The sequence below is a fragment of the Leptidea sinapis genome, chromosome 17, assembly GCF_905404315.1.
Source record: "Leptidea sinapis chromosome 17, ilLepSina1.1, whole genome shotgun sequence".
Classification (NCBI taxonomy): domain Eukaryota; kingdom Metazoa; phylum Arthropoda; class Insecta; order Lepidoptera; family Pieridae; genus Leptidea; species Leptidea sinapis.
Genome location: NC_066281.1, coordinates 6,989,404 through 7,010,642, shown reverse-complemented (window position 1 = coordinate 7,010,642; position 21,239 = coordinate 6,989,404). Strand labels below are relative to the sequence as shown.

The following is a 21,239-nucleotide window of genomic DNA, read 5'->3' as shown; positions in this document are numbered from 1 at the left end:
TGGCTGGCTGGAGACGGCTTCTACCTCCTGGATTTGCTCTATCATCGTGTCAGCAAGCAGTGCTAGTTCCTCCTGAGTGGTTAACCTTGTCCCTCGCAAGGTTACGCATGCGTCGCAGTAGCTGTGAAGCTTCTGGTTTCCAAGCTCCATCTTGGCGAGTAGCTTCTGGAACTTGCGGCTGTCGGATTCTTCATACACCGATATGAGACGTTCCTTGATTGCTGAATATTGTTTGTCTCTCGGTATGTTAAATAGGATGTCGGAGATTTGTTCGATGTCAGCCTTTTCTAATTGGACGAGCACTATATGTGTCAGCTGGGCTGGACTCCTCTTGAGGTCATCGGTTGCGCTTTCAATGCTGTGATACCACAATCGCGGATTTTCCCGCCAAAATTTTGGTATGCGCATCGACAGTGAAATGCTGGAGATTTCTGTCGCGGTGGGCGCTGGGAGTGGCTGAGCCTGGTTTGTGTCTTCCATTTCCTCGTCGGGTAGATATTCTTCGAGCAGAGATTCGATGAACAGAAATTCGTCGTTTCGGAGAGCTGGTAAAGCTGTTCTTCGATGTGTAGCCCGGCAGAGGTTCGGTGTTCTTCTGTTCAGGCTTCCTGGCTTCCTTCCGTCGGCGTTCTTGTTCGGGCTTCCTGGCTTCCTTCCGTCGGTGTTCTTGTTCGGGCTTCCTTCCGACGGTGTTCTTGTTCGGGTTCCTTCCGTTGGTGTTCTTGTTCGGGGTCCTTCCGTCGGTGTTCTTGTTCGGGGTCACCACTTTAGAGACTGAGCGTTTGGAGATTAAATAAAACAACTGCTTGAGTAGTATGAAGACTGTGAGGAATATGTGGAAGATATATTTTACTTCAGTTACACGATATATATACAAAATCCTTAAAACTAGTTAACCAATTACAACTGTTACTTAAAAAATATTTACAACTTTAGAAAATACACACCAATACTAAAGCTTACATTTTGACCAATACTTAAACGTTTCATTCAATATGAATTGAGAATAATATTATGTGTTCTATCTCGCTCTAAAACTAATGCTATCGCAGTAAACCGGCCTGCAAGTCTCGGCCTCGAGTAAACTCGCGTCGATCCTCGATCATCCGATGTCATTTGTCAATGAGCAATGAGCACCCACTCTGTCGCTCATTGATTAAAATTGAATGAATAGTGATCGACCCCGCGACGCCTTAGTAGAGTACGCTCGGCCTTGCTGAGAGGTTGTGTAACGCGGAGCATATGAGTGATCACGTGAGTATATATGCGGTCGTAGAGAGAACGTGACGGTGCTAGTACTTCGATGAGCTGACTACTGGTGATCTGCATGATTCTATGACTTGATGTACAGCATTATGAAATGATTCTTATAAGAGCTAATATTACGGTATCTATATACATAAAAATGAATTGCTGTTCGTTAGTCTCGCTAAAACTCAAGAATGGCTGGACCGATTTGGCTAATTTTGGTCTTGAATTATTCGTGGAAGTACAGGGAAGGTTTAAAATGTGAATAAATAGGAAAATGCTGCTAAATTAAATAAAAACAACAAATTTGTTTTTCCTTTGACGTGTCCATACATAATTTCTAAGTGAGATTTTATTGACGCACGGTTTGACAGTTCTGCTGTGAAACAATTTCATTACTACAGCAGGGTGCATATTTTACGAAGTTATTTTTGATGTTATGATATATTATTGACAAATTCATATAAAAATATTATTTTATTTATTATATACAGAACAACGTCTGTCGGGTTAGCTAGTATAAAATAAAATGTTCTTTTCAGAACGAATCTTTTGGCATACGCTTAAAATAAAAACACTTCATTGCTGGACATGCAAAATATCCTACTCGAGAAATCTTGAAGCTAGCCAATGCGTGGCACTCTCGAGCCAGAAATGAGAAATTTCTTGATAGGAGTGAAAAAACTTATCCGTCATGTCATCTATAACATTTGATGTTTCGGTTTTGTTAAATACCGGGGTAGGATACCGACCATTACGAAGCATTTTAGAAGGTGTTATTCTTAAGATTTTATTTACTTGTTCTAATATAAAAATAGAGATTAAAAATGACGGCAAGGTATGACAGAGCTATTACTGTATTTTCGCCTGACGGTCACCTGTTGCAAGTAGAATATGCACAAGAAGCCGTGCGAAAAGGATCCACTGCCGTGAGTTTACTACCATGACAATGAAATGCTATTTATTGAATTACTGTTCGTAAATCTGTTTTATATTTTATAGGTTGGTGTCAGAGGAAATAATGTAGTCGTTCTAGGAGTGGAGAAAAAGTCAGTAGCCAAGTTGCAGGAGGAGAGAACTGTCAGAAAAATTTGTCTTCTTGATGATCATGTTGTGATGGCATTTGCTGGTTTAACAGCTGATGCTCGAATTTTAATAAACAGAGCCCAAATTGAGTGCCAGTCTCATAAGTTGACAGTGGAAGATCCGGTTACTTTAGAATATATAACAAGATACATAGCAAGTCTCAAGCAAAAGTACACGCAGAGTAATGGACGTCGTCCTTTCGGTATATCTTGTCTTATTGGTGGCTTTGATTTTGATGGACAGCCAAGACTATTTCAAACTGAGCCATCAGGTATTTATTATGAATGGAAGGCTAATGCAACTGGTAGAGCTGCTAAGACGGTTCGAGAGTTTCTAGAAAAAAACTACTCACTTGATGAAGTAGCTACGGAGAATGGAGCTGTCAAGGTATATTATCGAAAATATGTCTGTAACTGAATTCTAGAGAAAATATTGTTTTAAGCAAGGGAAATATTTATCTAAACATTTGCCCAATTACCCCTGCACAACAACAATAGCCATTACTAGGGTGTGCATCCAAACACATGAAGGTGGCGCAATAGATTACATACAGATTTAAGTACTACTTTCTCCAATAATAATAATATGGTATTATTATCAAGGTTATTTAGTAAAATTTGATATCAACAAATTCTAAATTGCTTTCAGTGTGTCAAAGATTTTATAAATGTTATTACCACACAATTAATTCTTATTGCCGGTTTTATTTCCTTTATTTTTAAGGCTGTTGATCATCATTCTCAAAATGGATGAACACCATAATTTTAGTGATCTATAAATTATTTTAAAATAGTGTGTATAAATACTGTTGCTTATTGTCTAAATATTTGTTAACTTTTTTTAACAATATTACAGCTAGCAATCCGAGCATTACTTGAAGTTGTCCAGTCAGGTCAGAAAAACTTAGAGATTGCAGTTATGAGACGTGGTCAACCAATGCAAATGTTGGACTTGGATACAATAAACTCTTATGTGACAGTAATTGAAAAGGAAAAAGAAGAAGAGGCAGAGAAAAAGAAACAAAAGAAGTAATTTTATATTTTATTATGTTTAATACATGGCTTAAGGAATATGAATTAGTTTTATTTATTTATGAGTTCAGTAAATCTATAGTGTGTGAAATTTGTGAATATAATTCCTTTAAATTGGAAACACTGTCTTGGCTAGAGCTTTTATTGCCTATTATATCACAAAACATTTGATCCCATTCACCATTATAGTTTGTTTCATCACTAGTCTGAAAGAATCAAGTATATATATGTTAAACATTCCCGAAGAAAAATGGTTATTATATAATCAACTCATGATTTATCTTTACAATATGACATAGCAGCATTGGTTATTAATTACACGAGTTTAATAATCATAAAAATTACCTCAACCAAATTCATCTCATCAGTTTGGTCCTCACTAACTGATGGTAGAACACAATTCAATGAATTATTATAATCCCTATCAGATTTCTTTTTAGCAATTCCTTGGTCCATATCATTGCATATATTGAACTCTGCTAATAGTTCAACACCAGAGTTATCATCATTTGGTTCAGAATCAAGGTCTGGCATACTTAAAAATTGGGCTGAATAATTGTCACTAACTTGGCTGCATTGCCCCTCAGAAAAATTTATTATTGTATCTTTCATGCTCCTGTAGTAAATTTTAAATTAACATTTACGATAACTATCAAAAATTATATAAAAATAAAAATACATCATCATTAAAATGTACTTTTTACAAAATAATTCCTTCATTAATATAATTTTTATCTGCTGCTAGTTAAGTAGACAACAATTTATTAACATTGATAATCAATAATTATTTTTTCTTTGCATGATTTATTGACTAATACTACTTTGTTTACTAATGGCTTTACACACAGATAAGCTTCTTAAAGTTGTAAGTGTGTGTGTGTTATTTTAAATAAATATAAAAAAGTACATATCTTAAAACAACTACAAATATTTTAGACTGGTTGTAGCATTTAAAATTCCATTTCAATAGGCTGTACTAAAGTTAATCGACATTAACTCACTTCAATTCATACATTATTGGATCTTTTTTTTATTTCTGAACATCAATATTACCACCCACCTGAGAACATCCAAACTAAACTAATGTGTATCAGTATCAATTAGTGGTAATAGTTCATTAAACTGCATCATGCAAGTTTTTGAAGATATTTTTTTATGGAAGAGGAGGACAACCAAGTATAAAGGTCATCTGATTGTATGTGATCACCATATCCCATAATTGTAACAGCAGAGGAATCACAAGAGTGTTGCTAAGCTTATAAACCATTGAACAAATGTACATATGAAATAATTTTACCTTAACTGTATTCTTTGTTGTAAATCAAACTCTTACCCATAATCATTGTCAGTAGGAGCCTCGTCACAAGTGCCATCATCTTTGAGGTCTTCTAAATTTGAAAATAATATGGATAAGGATATGGTGTGAAATGGTATAAAAGGTAAAAAATAGAGGAATAAGGATTGGACCTGGAGTTGGAAAAACTTGCTGATTGTTTTTAGATATATCACTTTCAGGCAATAACCAGTCTAGTTCTATATTGTCATCCTCCTCTTGGAACTCTTCCTGTTCATCTGCAGCAAACAATATCAAGTATTTTTTATGATATTTAGGTATGAGATGAGCATGATACTCAGCTGATAGTAATTGATACGCCCTGCCCATTTCCATACAGTGCCACTTAGGATTCTTGAAAATCAAAAAATTCTCAGTGGCACTACAATTGCGCTCATCACCTTGAGACATAAGATGTCAAGTCTCATTTGCTTAGTAATTTCACTAGCTATGGCACCCTTCTGACTGAAACACAATAATGCTTATACATTACTGCTTCACCAAAAGCTTCCTTCTTCAAAGTATTATTGATATAACACCATGGCCCAGTGGTTGTAATCCTGATGGTGATGTTATGAAGACAAGGTTTGTATTATACTAGGTGGAAATACTCTTTTAATTGATATAAATATTTGATTCTGAGTTATGGTGTGAATAAATTTTATATATTATGTTTGGGCTGGAAATTTCTTCTCTACATATCACGAACCAATGATGTTGATGCTTCATGATGTTTACCAAGTATTGTTGCAATATGTTATGTTATTGTCACTCCCTATGGTAAATAATTATATATGTATTTCTTTGAGCAGGTATCAATATTGTATAAAATATATATTATAATTTTCTAACACCCATAGTAAAGCTATTAATATTATAAATATATAATATATCCTTACATTGTAGTTGCGAGCTAATTTTATTGTGAAAATTTATTTTAAAGTACCTAAGTAAGAACCATTATTAGGTTCTTATAGATATAATCAATAGGTGGAAAGGTATTGATCATCAATTAGTCTGTTTATAATCTTTTTTTTTGTCAGGAAAACCCATTTTTATCTAGCATGTAAAGGAAAAAATCATGTATTTGCAGTTCTTATAGTTCTGCAAGAATTTGTTATTAGTTGATCCCAAATTATTTTTTAATGTTATGGTTCCATGATGTCTCCCAAATCTTGTGCAATTAATAATAAGAAATAAAATACCTTCACATTCAACTTTGGATTGCTGCAAGGGATTATTCAAAATTTCTTGGGATGCTTTTTTAAGAGCAATATGTAGTGCTCGCCGTGCTTTTTGCAGTGGACTCAAGTAGTGAGTCTCACTATTGCTATAAAATGTCTAAAAATATATTAATTATGTTAACATTCGTTCATAATTAGTAAATATATACCTATATATGTTAATGATCTGACCCTTGCTTTGAAGTTCTTTTTAATTGTTAAGGCTTTCCGTGTAATCTTGTTAAGTAGTTCAGGTCTTCCAAATTGAAAGAAATCATGAATATATTCATGCATGTATGGGTTGCTGGAGTTACAAAGAGGATCTTGCAGATGTGATGTGACTTTTCGGAAGCCATATAAATTCAGCTGTCTGACAAAACTGGAAATGTTTGTAGTCTTGAAAATAGAATGCTCACATTGCAGATAACTATGCAAAACTCTATAATTCAAGAGAATTGTCCGGCCAGTGCCGCCCCATAGAATAGCATCTGTGTGCAGATCTAATAAGTACCACAGCTTTTGCGGGAACCTCGTTTGTCTAATTGCATTAGTTGCTTCCTGCATTGTATGTTAAATTTAACTTTTTTGACTTAATATGGATGCTTGAGCTATTCTATCTAAAAAGAAAGGAAAAAGAAAGTCAAAGCAATAATATGATAACAATGATTCAGCATTGAGAAGTGTTCCTATTATGTTAAAAATTAAGATCAAACTTACAATAATTCTTGGTTGCGAAACTATGCTAGTAACTAGCCTAGCCTTTATAAAAATTCTTTTTTCACCAGATTTTACACAAGGAAACGTATCTTATTCAATCTAACAAAAAAAATGCAGTTCTTTTCTTACATCTTTGATAATCAAAACTCCCGCTTTTCACTTTTGTAATTACCTACTTGCCAGAAGCAAGCTTGTCCCCTGACATTGACAATTAAAATGTATAAAAGCGGGAAAGCATTCCATAGAGAAAGTCTGGCGCTTAGTTTTATATTTGAAAAAGGTTCAAATAAGTTTCAATTCAATTAAATTTTTGTGATATGGCGTGTGGCTGCACCAGTCGGGCGCAAATTATTTCGCCAATATCGAGTGGAATGATTATGAATGAACACGTTATGAATGGAAATTTTGTATGAATTTAATTTGGATAATTTATAAGTGGCAGGTTTTTTGAGTATTGCGTTATGGACTAAACGTTAACAAACATTCAACATTTACTGGACGGGGAAATTTCTGTGGAAGAACGTCATAAAAGGGATGAAGAAGTTTAGGACAGGAGGACACACATGGAGTGATCTCTAACTCTGATCTTGTGCAGGATAAGGTAATAATAAGATGTTGTTGGCTTATAATTAACAGGTGCTCTTATCCTAACCCATAAGGCATGCATTTTGATGTAATCCAGGACATCTCGAGATAAAATTAAGATAGTGCACTCAGATCTAGGGAACTATTTCTAAAATGTTCATAGGTGGGTTCCTTTGTATAGCCGATTTAGCACAAGAGTCTGCTGTTTCATTGTCTGCAATGCCAGAATGACCTGGAATCCAGACAAGTGTTAAGTCTATTCCATTTTGATGACAGGAAAACAGAGATTCCCTAATCTGCAGAGTAATATGATGTCTTGACTTACTCCGCAATGGGTTTTCCTTGATGGATGATAAACAACTAAGTGAGTCAGTAAAAATAACAGTTTGATTCAGGCTATGGGAGCGAATAAACAAGATTGCTTCTAATAAGAAGAAATAAGAGATTTGACAAAATGTTCATAGTAAGTCAAGCGGTTACTATCACACTGAAGATCCGGAAGGGAGTCCATCAAGTCATCCACGGTTTGAGCATAGCCAGACCAATCTGCGTTTCGCAATTTATATTTTAGTAAGGGGTTAGGATTGGGGAGAGGAATTGACCTATTATTTAGAGAAAATTAATTAATGAAAGGGAAGTAGTCGCTACCATAGGTAGTAGGAAAAGTATGCCAGGATAGCTGAGATGCAAGGGAAGTTGAAGAAAGGGATAGATCTACTGCCGATTTTTGGTACTGATTGGGGTAAACTCTGCAAGTCGGAGAGCCATTAATTCAGGATAGAAAAATTCATAATTAAAGATCAAGTCAACCAACGACGGAGCAAACCCGTCACAGTTGTAACACCCCCACAAAGTGTGGTGGGCGTTTAAATCACCCATAAGGGGACTGGGGAGAGAAGTTGAATGTGGAATATATAGAGAGAGGAATGAAATATTTACAGCTCGCACAGCAACAGCATTAATCTGATTACTGTGAGGGGAGATAGGAATGGAAAAAAAGAAAGGTTTTGCTGGATGAAAATGGCACTATCCGCATAGCCGTCATCCCGCAAACAGAAGAAACCAGGGACACGAAATCGGGCTATGAAAACATGAAACAGGGCTATGAAAGTTAATTAATGATATAAGATCTTGTTTCTTAGCACGGATACTTTTACAGTTCCATTGCAAAAAAACTGTTGCGGCCATTGTTTAGGATCTTAAAAAGACGGGTTAGATTTTGGGCAACGTTGGGCGGTAATGGAAGTTCGCTGCATGGAGCAACGATGCAAATGAAAGGTCTTCTAACATTTTTCCTTGGGATTGAAGGAAATCGGGTTGGCTGTTGCCATTGGGTAGGGAGGAGGATGGGAGATTGATGATAGCGTCATGGGCCTGCTTATTGTAACCCCTTGCTAAGGGGGTACGGGGGCGAGGAGAACGAATAATTGTTTCCCGATAAGATCTTTAAAAGTTGGAGCTGGGCCGAGATGAGTTCATAGGTTGGGAAGAGTTAACGGGGCGAGGTGAGAATGTAGGAGAGGAGAATAACTCTATGGTCGTTAGTTAGCTATCAGTTGTGGTATGGTGGTATAAGTAGTAGTTGAATAAAACTAATTAATTTAAGTCTAATACATAACAGTTTAATCTACTTCAACAATTCACACACACATTAAGTACACTGATACACGCATGAAGTTTAACCATAATAAAGAAGGAGAAATCACAGTAATTACAGGTACAGATATTACGACACGACAGTTGCACAGTAGGTACGTTCTATAGACAAGCGACACGGGCTTCACTGCGAACGATCGAGACACGACTGCTGTACCGGCGCGGGCGCGGGTCGTTGAACGATATTCGTTCTGCGCAGGCGCAATATTCACCGGTTACAAGTGGTGGATTTCCACTGCACAATACTGAATATTTTATGTTGAATTATTGTTAATATTATTCTGTATGTTTGTGTGTAAATGTGTTGTAATTAATATAGTTAAGTTGTTTTGGTTATATATATTAAGTGTGGATATTAATATTGTTGTTGTTGTTGTTGTTTTAGTGTAATAAAATATATATCATAGGTAATAATAATTAGTAATAAAAAATAGTAGATAGATAGTAATAAGTTATGTGTTGTGTAAGTGTATCTATCGGCCACAATTCCCTTGTCATCTCCGCATATGACCTGCAGACTGGGGGGAAACCGGCCGATGCATCTAAATACGATATATTGTCCTGGGACATTATATCGTATTAAAGTATCATAAATATCATAAAGTCAATAAGTTTTATGATTTCCTGGCGTAAAAACTCTGGACAGTCCTTATCCAACGCAAAATGGTGGACACTGTGCTTTAACGTGGCCAAAACGACAGCAGTTCAGGCACTGAATAGACGGGAATTTATAGGTTTCAACGGGGAGGGACGTATAAAATGAGAAAATTTTTGAGGGAAGCATCTGGCCTCTAAAAGTCAAAACAACCGAGTGAGTGGGCACCCACTCGTCAGTACCTTCAATAATGTTCTTGCGGTGTAGGCGGCGGGCTTTTAAGACCTCGCCACAGCCAATCGGCAGTTCCAGGGATTCGACAATGTCCTCCATAGACAAGTCTACAGGGACACCTCGGACTAGGCCCATCCGAGTAGTGTTAAAAATCGGAATTACTGCTTTGAATTTTGTCAAAGTCAAAATCTGATTGGTTAGAAAGTCATTAGCTGCTTGAGCGTTTGAAAATTCTACACTTACTCTGTTGCGGTCAACACTTTTAACACCGTCCTTAGCAATGTGCGTGATTTGTTTTGATGTAGAAGCAGTCCAAACTTCAATGCACGGATGGATGTGCCTGCAAATGAGACCGATACCTCCCTGGACACGTGAACTATAAACGGACCTTTGTCATCCTTACTGTAACCTTTAGGGACTTCAGCGAAGAAGTATGCCTGTACATGGTTTGTACGGGCGATTGGGGGGGATTTAACCCTAATTTTTTTCTGCTTTCTGTAGCGGGCTCATCGGATTCGATATGCCGCTTCCGAGAGGATGCCGCCTGTCGAGACGTAATTCTAGACCCATCGGGGTCTCCATTCCCAACACACTTAAATATACCACCACCAACAAACAACAGGTAAAATACAAAAACCGGCCACTTTTCAACAAAAAAAAATCACCACTCGTGTGTCAACCAAAGCCAACACGACGAAACTCTCAAATTAGTTTAATTATGTAAAATAGAATGTACGTGTATTTTTATACATTAGACTATAATCAATGCGCTTGTTAGATTATTAAGCTTTTACCTAATTATTTAATAATAATAAAGAAGTAAATAACACTAAATAAACCAAATGTTAGTTAATGCTAGACTTAAGGGAGTTAAGTTTTGACATATTAAAACTAAAAAGTAGCTCAATTGTATTTTAAAGTCAATACAGTCAATAGGACCTTGTTTTTGATTACTATTGAACGACCAGCTAGCCAGCTAACCAGATTGCCAACCTAAGTCTACTAAGGTTTCGTTGGTTCGGCGCAGTGGTGCTTAGTCACATTTGGCTCTTGGCTGCTGCACCGAACGGACACATCAGAGTTAAGTACTTATAATTATTATTCATTATTCTCTGTTCTGATATTATTACCCTTTTATACCTATTAATGATCTAACAGCGTCACCCCTTGGGAATATTTAATGAGGCTACTAAGTGCAATTTTAGTATTTTAACTTGTTCAATATATATTGTACATAGATTATACTGTATATTTTGTAATATTTAAAAGATGAACTGACAGTTTCTTGTCGGTTCTTCTCCCCATGTCTAAACTCCTTTACGAACCGATGTTGAGTCGTGAAGTTATAAAGATATTATATTTAAAAGAATAAGGTGGTTTACTTGAATATAAAGGTACTTAATTAGATTTTCATAATCACTTTACTTGTAATTTCTATACCCTATACTCTATTTCTCCTAGCCATTCTAACACGCTCACAGGAGTATTGACATATTTTGAAGTGATAACTTCTAATGGGAGGTAAACCACTTCGTTACGTAACGAGATACTTCTGTCAAAAAAATCTATTGATTTTTAATTAATATAAACAATTTTAACCGTTATAATTTAATAGCTTTAAAATTGTTTTTTAAAAATTGTTTCAGTTTGCTCAGTAAATTAAAATAAAAATCTAAAGAAATACATATTATGACGGCACATTTCTGAAAATTTAATGTACGTTCACAAAAATCGTCACCTTTTTACTCTTAATAGTGATTTTCATTATGAAAACACTAAAAATAAGGAATTGCTCGTATCAATTTCTAGTAGGCTTCATAAGATACATAATAGCTTTAAAGGGTGTATACACTTTTATAATAAAGTCCCAACCACTGTTCATGAATAATCTATGAATAAATTTAAATGTTTTATTAAAAAATGGCTCTGTCGTAGATCCTACTACTCCACACCTGGGACTAGTTTATGATTATTTTATAGCAATAGCAATGACAGTAAAATATTGCATATTTTATTATAAAGATCGCAAAAAAGAATGCTGGTAGAGTTTCTTGCGCCGTTTCGTCTCTGTCAGAGCACCATTTGTTTCCGAAGCGGTTGTAGTATCTAGTATATTAGAAATGACATCAAAAAGAATTCTAAAGGAATAAATTTCGAGAAAATAAATGCCTTAAATGCCTTTTTAACAAGTTGCTACGCTTTCATTGCGTATCATCATTATAATTATAACCGGAGAGACTCCGTTTTGAACCTACTTGAAAATAATCTATTTTGAGAAAGTAAATGCCTTGTATGCCCTTTTAATATTTCTTGAAAATCTCCAAATATATTTGTTTATTTATTACTACCACTTTTGTTATAAATAATAAATAAAAGTTCAACTAACATCGGTTTAAGAAAGATTGAAACCGTATAACTTTTATCGCTTTAACTAAAAACCTTCTTTCTTAATTTGAATAAAAACTTGATAGTCATAAATTCACAATCACGAAAAGACATAACTACAAATTTATCTACATCAATAAATTTCGAACTTAAAACTATTACACTTAGCGGATATTCTTAAAGTGATTTGTACAACCTCAAAACTTTTTCTTAAATTGTTTGATTCAAAAATAACATAAAAACTTGAAATAATTGGAGCTCAGTAACCATAGATTTGACTACTGTCAAAATACCTAGTGTTGTACGATAAGAAAAAACATATCGATAAGATTAGAAATTATGTAATCGGGGTTGATTAAGAGAGTGTCTTAAACTAAAATCATAATAAGCGAATATTTTTTCATGGGTCTAGTTTTATTTAAAATAAAATCAAGACAGCGTGCACGAATAGTCTTGAAAGCTATTTATAATTATTATATTGGTATTTACTAATCTTATACTTATCTGGGAAGCCATACAAACATAAAACATAGTTTTTATGAGAATTCATTGTTATTCTGTATAAACCCAGGGGCCAGGAGAGATTTGAGCTTTTATTGTATTTGTAACAGAACTGCTTCAGAAAGCCTATTTCGAAAACAAGCAGTAGTGAATTATTAATAAAATGAGAAGCTATACTGATGAAGTGTGTAGAATATATTATAGCCTTGTTGGTCATCTGTTCAAGGCCCAAATGTCACGTGGATGATGATGACTAATATTCCCAGGATTCGTATTTACTCTACTCCATGTGATGAGGTTCGCCTTCTATTCCATCTCGATTCAACCTTATCGGAAGATCCTCCAGATCCGAATTTTTATAGAATACCTTAACACTCAACAACCCAGTTGAGTTTGAGTAGAACATCTTTTAAAGATACGTCTTGGAATATGTGTGTAAGTCGTCTTCTCTTACTGATTGTTCATAAGGGAATCTGATTTTTTTTGTAGTGATAATAAGTGGATATACAATGGTATCTGCTTTTTGTAGACTTAAGCAAAAGCGTGGTGGGGTCTGCATTCTAGTCAGAGACTATATTGAGGCTGTAAAATTTGATGTCATGGATGAGCTATGTGTAGAATATTCTTTGTGGTTTAAGAATACCAAAGCACAAATTAATTGTAATATGTCTATACAGGACGCCGAATTCGAACGTTGCTGAATTTTTGAATAAGCTTGATTTACTTTTACACAAATTAAGATATTGGGAGACCAGTAATATTGTGATTGTTGGTGATTTTAATATCGACACTCTAAAAAATACTAAAACGAATCTGGAGTTTACAAATTTATTGCAAAATTAATATTAAATAAATAATAATAATTTTTTTAAACATATTAATGAACCTACTCGGCAAAAATCCTGTATTGACCTCTTTGTTAGTAATATAGAAAATGCCACAGGGGAGATTCGTCAGTTAGGCCTATCGGATCATGACACAGCACAATTCTTAGTAGTACCGACAAAAATAAATAATTCAACACTGTCGTATAAGTTAATTTTCAAAAGAGATTTATGTAATCAAAACATAAACAAATTTAAGGACTGTATAAAAAGTCTTAACTGGATAGACGTGTATGATGCCCAGAAATTGGACGAATCTTTTGATGAATTTTACAATACATTAATCATATTTTATAAATTATGTTTTCCTCTTCTTAAGTATAAAATTAATGTTTCAAATTCAAAAATAAAATGGTTGTCCAGAGGTATAAAAAAATCATGTGCAACAAAAAGAAAATTAAGTTATCAATATTATAAGAATAAAATACCTGCCAACAAAAACAAATTTAATAATTATTCAAAGATTCTCAACAAGTGTATAGAACTAGCTCAGAGAAGTAGTAACAACAAATATATACTTTACTCGAAAAATAAATGCAAAGCGTCGTGGAATGTGATTAAAAATAAAACTAACTCTAATGTAGGAAGTATCGATGAAATTAAATATGAAAATAAAATTATAAATAATCCAACTCAGATTGCTACTATTTTTAATAATTATTTTATAAATACAGTCACACAAAGTCAAAGTCAAAATGTAAAAAATAAAAAACCTACATATAAATTAAAACATAACAATTCGAATATTTTCTTAATGCCAACTGATAAAATGGAGATAATAACAGTTATTAAGTCACTTAATAATTCAAATTCCACGGGCTGCGATGAAATAGCAACAAAGGTAATAAAGGAATGTGCAAAGGAACTAGCTCCAGTCCTAGCCTACTTAATAAATCTATCTTTTGAAGAAGGTACTTTCCCATCAAATTTAAAAAAGGCAAAAGTAACACCTTTAACTCAAAGCGGGTGATAAAAAGGATATTAACAACTATCGACCAATCACACTCTTTCCTGTTATCTCAAAAATTTTTGAAAAGATACTGCACAAGCGATTAACATCTTTTTTAACTAAACATAATATCATTTTGGAGGAACAAAATGGTTTCCAAAAAGGAAAATCAACAACTTTAGCGTGTTTTTCGCTAATAAAATATCGGAATGCATGGATACAAAAATTCCAGTAACATCAGTATTTTTTGATATGAGCAAAGCTTTTGACAATGTTTGTCATGAAAAACTATTAGATAAATGCGCTCAATATGGTATTTGAGGTCTGGCAAATGACTGGCTTAAAAGTTATCTTTCAAACCGTACTCAATACGTTGAAATTGCTAAATTAAATAATAAACAAGAAGTAATACCTTATCGATCAGAACTTAGACTTAAAACAAAAGGTGTACCACAAGGAAGTATATTGGGTCCACTTCTATTCATAATCTACATAAACGACTTACCTAGCATTACTACTAATAACTGTACTCTTTTTGCTGAGGACATCTCTGTTGTAATTAAATGTAACAATGAATTGACATATGATATAGAAATTAATAAAACAATAAAGGATACAATTGAATGGCTTACTGAAAATAACCTGACTGTAAATATAAAAAAAAAATGTATATGCAGTATTATAATAAGAATGGGAAAGGAAAAGATATTAATGTTAATTATCATAATGAGAATATTAAAGAAGCACAACTTGTCAATTTTCTTGGTATTTCTTTAGACAGCAACTTGTCCTTCAAGTCACATGTTGACAAAATTAGCAAAAAAATTAACCAACATGTATTTGTCCTCAAACGCGTATCAAAAACAATAGGTGAAAAAACAGCGCTAATGGCATATCATGCATTCGTGGTTTCAGCTTTAAGATATGGATTGGTCATATGGGGCAACTCGGTGAGCATAGGGCATTTATTTATTGGACAGAAGAAGTGTATCAGGGCGGTTTGTGGAGCTGGCCCCCTAGATTCTTGTCGACCGCTATTTAAAAAATTGAAAATTCTATCGCTGCTATGCCTATACATTTATGAAATAAGCCTATTTGTTCAAAAACATATGTGTGATTTCTATACAAAAAAAAGCCAGAAGGTTTTAAATACAAGGTATCCAAATAAACTCATAATGCCCTTCTGTAGAACTGCATCTTTTAGTAGAAATTGTTTCAGCATGTCTGTGAAAATATATAATAAATTGCCCAATGAATTGAAAGATTTACCGTTCAAAGTTTTTAAAAGAAGACTGCATCAGTGGTTAACAAATAAGTGCTTCTATAGTTTAAATGAATTTTTCAATACAAAATGAATTAGTCTATTTGATAATAATATATGTAAATTAATATACTTTTATGACATTGAATTTGTTAATATTATACATAGGTACTAAATGAATTATTAAGTTATTTACGTCTCATATTATAATATTATATAAGTATTAAAATTTCATTTTATAAATATTATTGATAGCATTGTGAAATCCGACATGTTTCAATATAACAGTACGATTAGTGTTTAGACAATTTTGTAACATATTTTGCATGTCAATTGACGAAACATATTGGATTATCCATTATATTGTTAACACCTTAAGTACAATGTTTCCTGCAAATAAATTTCATTTAATTTTATTTCATTTCAAGTGCTTAGATTTTTTGTTTACTTATTAAATAGTATCACATAGTAAATTTTTGTAAGTAGCTGTTTACTTTTCAGCCTTTGATATAAAATTATTTAATTCATACTGGTTTCTCTTGTACACATCTACCATTAATATGTAACATAAGCTTACTTACATACAATTTAAAAAGATAAAATTTTAGTCGATAACATTTTATCGATATATACATTCATCCACTAGTTGAGTAACAAGATATTATCTTAATGAGATCAGTTATATCTTTATATATATAATTCTTGTGTGCGTGTGTATGTCACTGAACTCCTCCTAGATGGCTGGACCGATTTTGATGAAATTTTTTATGTGAGTTCAAGGGGAATCGAGGATGGTTTAGATTCACAATTGAACTATCTCCTAAACGGCTGGACCGATTTTGATGATATTTTTGTGTGTTCCAGTGAATTTGAGATTGGTGTGTGTCTTCAGGTGGATTCGAAAATGGTTTAGATTCACAATTAAACTACCTCCTAAACGGCTGGACTGATTTTGATGACTTTTTTGTTTGTTTCAGTGAATTTGAGATTGGTTTAGATTCTCAATTCCGTCCATATAATATAATTCTCCTGCTCATGTGTATGTTAGTGAACTCCTCCTAACGGCTGGACCGATTTTTCAAATTTAAGACGTGTGTACAGGACAACGTCTGTTGGGTCCACTAGTTTATTAATATAATATTAAGAAAAAGAAATCCTTCTGATAAATTCAAATATAGAGTGCGTTGGCTACAACTAGTTTAATTTTACGCCAACGAACGACCCTATACTTTCAATAATAAATTGTGAAAGAAAACTTGAAGATTGCTGATGCACGAAATGTGAAAGCAAAAATTTCCTAAAAGGAATAGAAAAAAAAACACAATTCCAATTCCCATTTCCCAACAGGCAACACGAAAGTCTTTGTTATGAAATTTCATTCTGTTTTTAGGTAACATGTAACTACAAAGTTAATTTAACTGCAGTAATCGAAATAAATAAGAAATTAATGACGTGTTTTCGTTCATTGCGCTTTCTTTCATTTAGTGGTTGATGGTAAATACTCATTGGATTTTAGCGATGTAATTTTTTTACCTCAATAATAATCAAGCAATACATAATATTAATATATAAATAAATATTATCTAAAAACCTTTATTAACTATTATCGGCTCACGATGAACAAGTCAAGGTAGGTAAAATATAGGTAAGTTACGAGTCATCCTTTTTTTGTCGAGCTAAGTTTTATTAAAAAAATAATATTGCAGATTTACTATGTTGCTGTTGGAGCCAGGTGAAATATATTTTGAGGACTATTCATCGAAAATGAGTGAAGATGAAATGATAAATGAATACTCAAAATCTGGGCGCCTAAAGATATGTTCAAAATCCTTAGTGTTTGAGCCACATTCCATTACTGAACCACTTATAAAAATGCATCTCAAAGAGTGTCTTAAAATTTCTTCAGTTTATTCAAGAGCAGATACAAATGATAAGAGTAATGTTTTAAAAGTTGAAATTAAACAATATTGTGAAATGTTGGAAGATAACATTTTAGCACCATATAGGTTTAAATATGAAAGCAAAGTATTTTACTTTCACTTAGACTTCCTAACCACGGATGAATGCTTAAATCATCTGCTACAACTCCATAGAGCTTCAACATTGCCTGCACAAGAACACAACAGTATGATTGCAACAATTATACATTCTAGATACATGAGAATGGTCTTTGATCCTGTTATGATGGATGACTACACGGAACAAATACTTTCAGAATATCAAGTTGAAAAAATTTCACCTCTTGTTAGACATCAGGGTAAATTAGCTCTGACACCAACTATGCTGTATTTTCAACCCTTTAGTAATATAGAATGTGTAAGTATACTTAAATTTTTATATTCTTTGCATTGCGTCTTTGCGTGCCTCTCCGATTAGCAAAGGTTGGCGGTCAGCTGTGTAGTTTCAATTTTTTGTCCTTTGCATTGATAAATATAGAAAAAATTGCATAGATATTATCTATGTCAACTTTATGAATCCAGATATTGTGCATTTGAGGGGGCAAGATGTATAAAGCCTACCTGAGAAGCCAACCTGAGAGTTAAACTAAGCATACAAGATTTTATGACGATATGTCACTTGAACGATTAGCTCAGTTGGTTAGAGCACCAGCATGGAATACCGGAGGTCGTGGGTTCAAGTCCTGCATTGTTCATAAAATTTTGTTTTTCAAATTTTATTAATGTATGTAACTTAACTTATACCTTTATAAGATTAAAGTCCTTTCAAAAATGCTTGAATCCATTTTCATAGTTATCATGTCATAGTAATCCAAAAGTTATTATACCTTTTGAAGTTTTTTAATTATTAAAATTGAAAAATATTTTGTTTTTATATTCTTATTTGCTTATGTGTTTTATGATAGCATTAAAAAATGCTATGTTATAAAAGGCTAGTTGACAATAAAACAGGTTTCTTATAAAAGTATTATTATGATTGCTATAAAATATCATATATAATTATGATGGGAGATTAGAGGTATTAGAATTTTGAATGTGTACTAATTATACTATTATGATTATTCTATGCCTAGTCTTCCACCATTTTGCAAAATGCTTTTCTTGCAAATCACATACCAAAATTCATTTATATAAATGCTAGAGTGTGCCATTTTTATAGTGCATGCAGAGACACAATTATTAATGATACTTGTTTATGCAACTAATGCATATTTTTAAATTAAGTACAAACTAATTTATATATACTACCCGGTTACATTATCTCTGGATGCTACGGTAATGAAACTGCAAACCATACTGACCCAACAGCATGATTGTGATGGAGGGATATTCAGCGAGGTTCAGATATAATCTGGACGTGTAGTAATTGATGTTTAAAATTACATGTGTGACATAAAGATAAAGATGGCCTTTATTTCTTTAGTTATGTAGTTACATGTTTATTTTTTTATTTCCTCTATTTTTTAACTATATATCTAGCTTGTCCACTGACATAGGCCTCCTCTAGGACCTTCCTGTGCTCTCTCTCCGGCGCTTCTCTACTCCAAACTTGTCCAGCAACCTTCTTTATCTCATCTTCCCACCTTAGTATCTGTCTGCCTCTCTTTGTTTTAGCATCTCTCGGGTCCCAATGGGTGAGTTTCTGTGACCACTTGTTTGGGCCTCTGATCACATGACCCGTCCATTTCCACTTAAGTTTTTTCACAGTTTTTGCTATGGGGATCACCTTTGTTTTTTCTCTTATGTCTGTTAGTCTTTCTCTGTCCTTTAATTTTATGTCCAATAGGCTCCTCTGCATGGTGTTTTGGCATACTTCCAGTTTTCTCATATTTTTGCTTGTAAGGGCCCAGGTTTGGCATCCATAGGACATACATGGTGTTATGCAGGTGTTTAAAATCTTGCCTTTTTCTAGTGCTGGAATCTCCTTCAATGACCAGTAGCATTTCCAAGAGTTACCTTTTATTGATCTCTTTATCCATTTGGTCCGTGGGGGATATTGTATCTTCATGTGTGCATAGGTACATAGGTGCTATGATTTATGAAATATACATTATTATTTACAGAATCCCATTTTAAAGATCAAGTTAAAAGATATGAGAAGGATGTACAAGAGAAGATTTTTACTAAGGCAAGTTGTATGTATCATTATTTCATTTTATTTTTATTACATTTTTTTTTTATTTCTTGCATTCTTGCTGTCATATTGGACATATGGTTTATGAAGTTATACTTCTATTAGTGTGTCAGGGAAAAATTATCAGAGTGAATTTTTAGGATTTTTGATTTGTTACACTAAAGAATAAGTATGTACAGTTTTTTTTTACGTGATAATGTCTTAAAGAAATTATTTTACCTTTTATATATTTATTTATTTATTGTAATAGAAAAAATGGGTGTCTCTTTTTTAGGGTCTCGAGATTTATTGCACTGAAGAAAGCCCTATATCTCATATATATTTGACATTTCAAAATAGTGAAGATAGAGACAAGGTCTGCAATACCCTGGATGGATTACCGAGTGTGAACTTGGAAAGGGTACATATGGAGGAAATGACACTCCAATGGCAGAATGGAATTGTATCTAACTATGATTACTTATCGTACCTCAATTGGTGAGTAATAAGTATAAGTGAATAGTTTTCTGTAATGTTGTAAAAGTTGAGTAAATTAAGAAATGGGAGTAGGAAAACATGCAAAAATTTGTTTTATATTTATTCAATACTTTACATTTATTGGTAAACACCTGTTACATTACACCTGATACAAGTACATGGAATGGATTGGTTGTAAATTTACATTTATTGGCTTAATGTTATCTTGAACTCGCTTTGACTGTTAGCATCAAATTTTTAATTCATATTTGACAGCTCTAGAATTTATCGCACAATTTAAAAATTAATTTCTTTATCGAAATAAAGTTCTCATTAAAATATTGATCAAACCCATACTAGTGTTAAGGCCTAATAAACTTAGAATACTCTCAGATATCACATTAGGAAAATTTTAAAATATTATGAAAATACGAACGAAAAACATAAATTTTCATATGTCGCATCTGCTACCTGTCCGGTATGTGAAATACCTATCAGACTCAATGAAATGCCATCATTCGTAAATCTTCGGAATATCATCGCATTAACATCGACGTAGAGAGCAAGCGTGTGGTGACGAATCATGCGGGTATATTACAAAGAACAAAAGATATTTTGATGATTTGTCGCCGTTATGTCGAGCGCAGCGGCACCTGGAGGTCTACTCGCAAAATCGACAACGATACATTCGGAACGATACGATAATACTCCGAATATATCGCAACTATCCTACTGTAACAAATGTTCGAATTCGTTATCGTTTATCGTTACCATAGACTAATATTTTGATTTTTTTTATGATGTTAGTGTGAATGAAATATGTTCAAACCTAAACATTATCTGTGCTATGTCGCTGTTAAGTGTCAAAAGTCAAAACATAGTTTAGGCGCTAAGGACCATGCCAGTCTCTACACCACCAATTTGGTATTATTTACACAAAATATAAATATTAAAAAAATATTTAATGAATATAATATGACCATTTAGAATTGAATAAATAATA

The 21,239-nt window shown here is 33.4% G+C and overlaps 3 protein-coding genes across 7 annotated transcripts in view; 2 read left to right on the top strand and 1 right to left on the bottom strand.

Moving 5' to 3' along the window:
• The first annotated feature begins 1,965 nt into the window (after positions 1-1,965).
• On the top strand, positions 1,966-3,406 carry LOC126969271 (proteasome subunit alpha type-7-1). Its single transcript, XM_050814654.1, has 3 exons — positions 1,966-2,177; positions 2,251-2,721; positions 3,190-3,406. Exons 1-3 carry the CDS (start codon positions 2,076-2,078, stop codon positions 3,364-3,366), a joined length of 750 nt encoding a protein of 249 aa, XP_050670611.1. The 5' UTR covers positions 1,966-2,075; the 3' UTR covers positions 3,367-3,406.
• Positions 3,363-21,239, bottom strand: part of LOC126969213 (uncharacterized) — a 64,686-nt gene continuing 46,809 nt past the window's right edge. The window contains exons 1-7 of one of the 4 annotated variants that reach the window (XM_050814544.1): positions 6,639-6,805; positions 6,114-6,538; positions 5,904-6,039; positions 4,833-4,937; positions 4,699-4,753; positions 3,711-3,981; positions 3,363-3,571 (exon numbers count right to left, since the gene is read on the bottom strand). In XM_050814544.1, coding sequence (XP_050670501.1) covers positions 3,425-3,571; positions 3,711-3,981; positions 4,699-4,753; positions 4,833-4,937; positions 5,904-6,039; positions 6,114-6,485 — 1,086 coding nt within the window. In that variant the 5' untranslated portion in view covers positions 6,486-6,538; positions 6,639-6,805 and the 3' untranslated portion in view covers positions 3,363-3,424. Of the gene's footprint in view, positions 3,572-3,710; positions 3,982-4,698; positions 4,754-4,832; positions 4,938-5,903; positions 6,040-6,091; positions 6,539-6,638; positions 6,806-21,239 lie in introns of those variants that run through there. The other 3 variants (XM_050814545.1, XM_050814546.1, XM_050814547.1) reach the window with 3 other exon arrangements.
• LOC126969207 (protein FAN-like) overlaps positions 17,085-21,239 on the top strand; it is a 29,773-nt gene continuing 25,618 nt past the window's right edge. For both annotated transcript variants that reach the window (XM_050814533.1, XM_050814532.1), the window contains exons 1-4: positions 17,085-17,318; positions 17,395-18,004; positions 19,710-19,781; positions 20,055-20,257. In XM_050814533.1, coding sequence (XP_050670490.1) covers positions 17,305-17,318; positions 17,395-18,004; positions 19,710-19,781; positions 20,055-20,257 — 899 coding nt within the window. In that variant the 5' untranslated portion in view covers positions 17,085-17,304. The remainder of the gene's footprint in view (positions 17,319-17,394; positions 18,005-19,709; positions 19,782-20,054; positions 20,258-21,239) is intronic.

Excerpts from the sequence above, each read along its gene's own strand:
- LOC126969271 (XM_050814654.1), top strand. The coding sequence starts at position 2,076 with ATGACGGCAAGGTATGACAGAGCTATTACTGTATTTTCGCCTGACGGT. Across the intron at positions 2,178-2,250 it reads TGCGAAAAGGATCCACTGCC|GTTGGTGTCAGAGGAAATAA; the intron begins GTGAGTTTACTA and ends TATATTTTATAG. Across the intron at positions 2,722-3,189 it reads CGGAGAATGGAGCTGTCAAG|CTAGCAATCCGAGCATTACT; the intron begins GTATATTATCGA and ends ACAATATTACAG.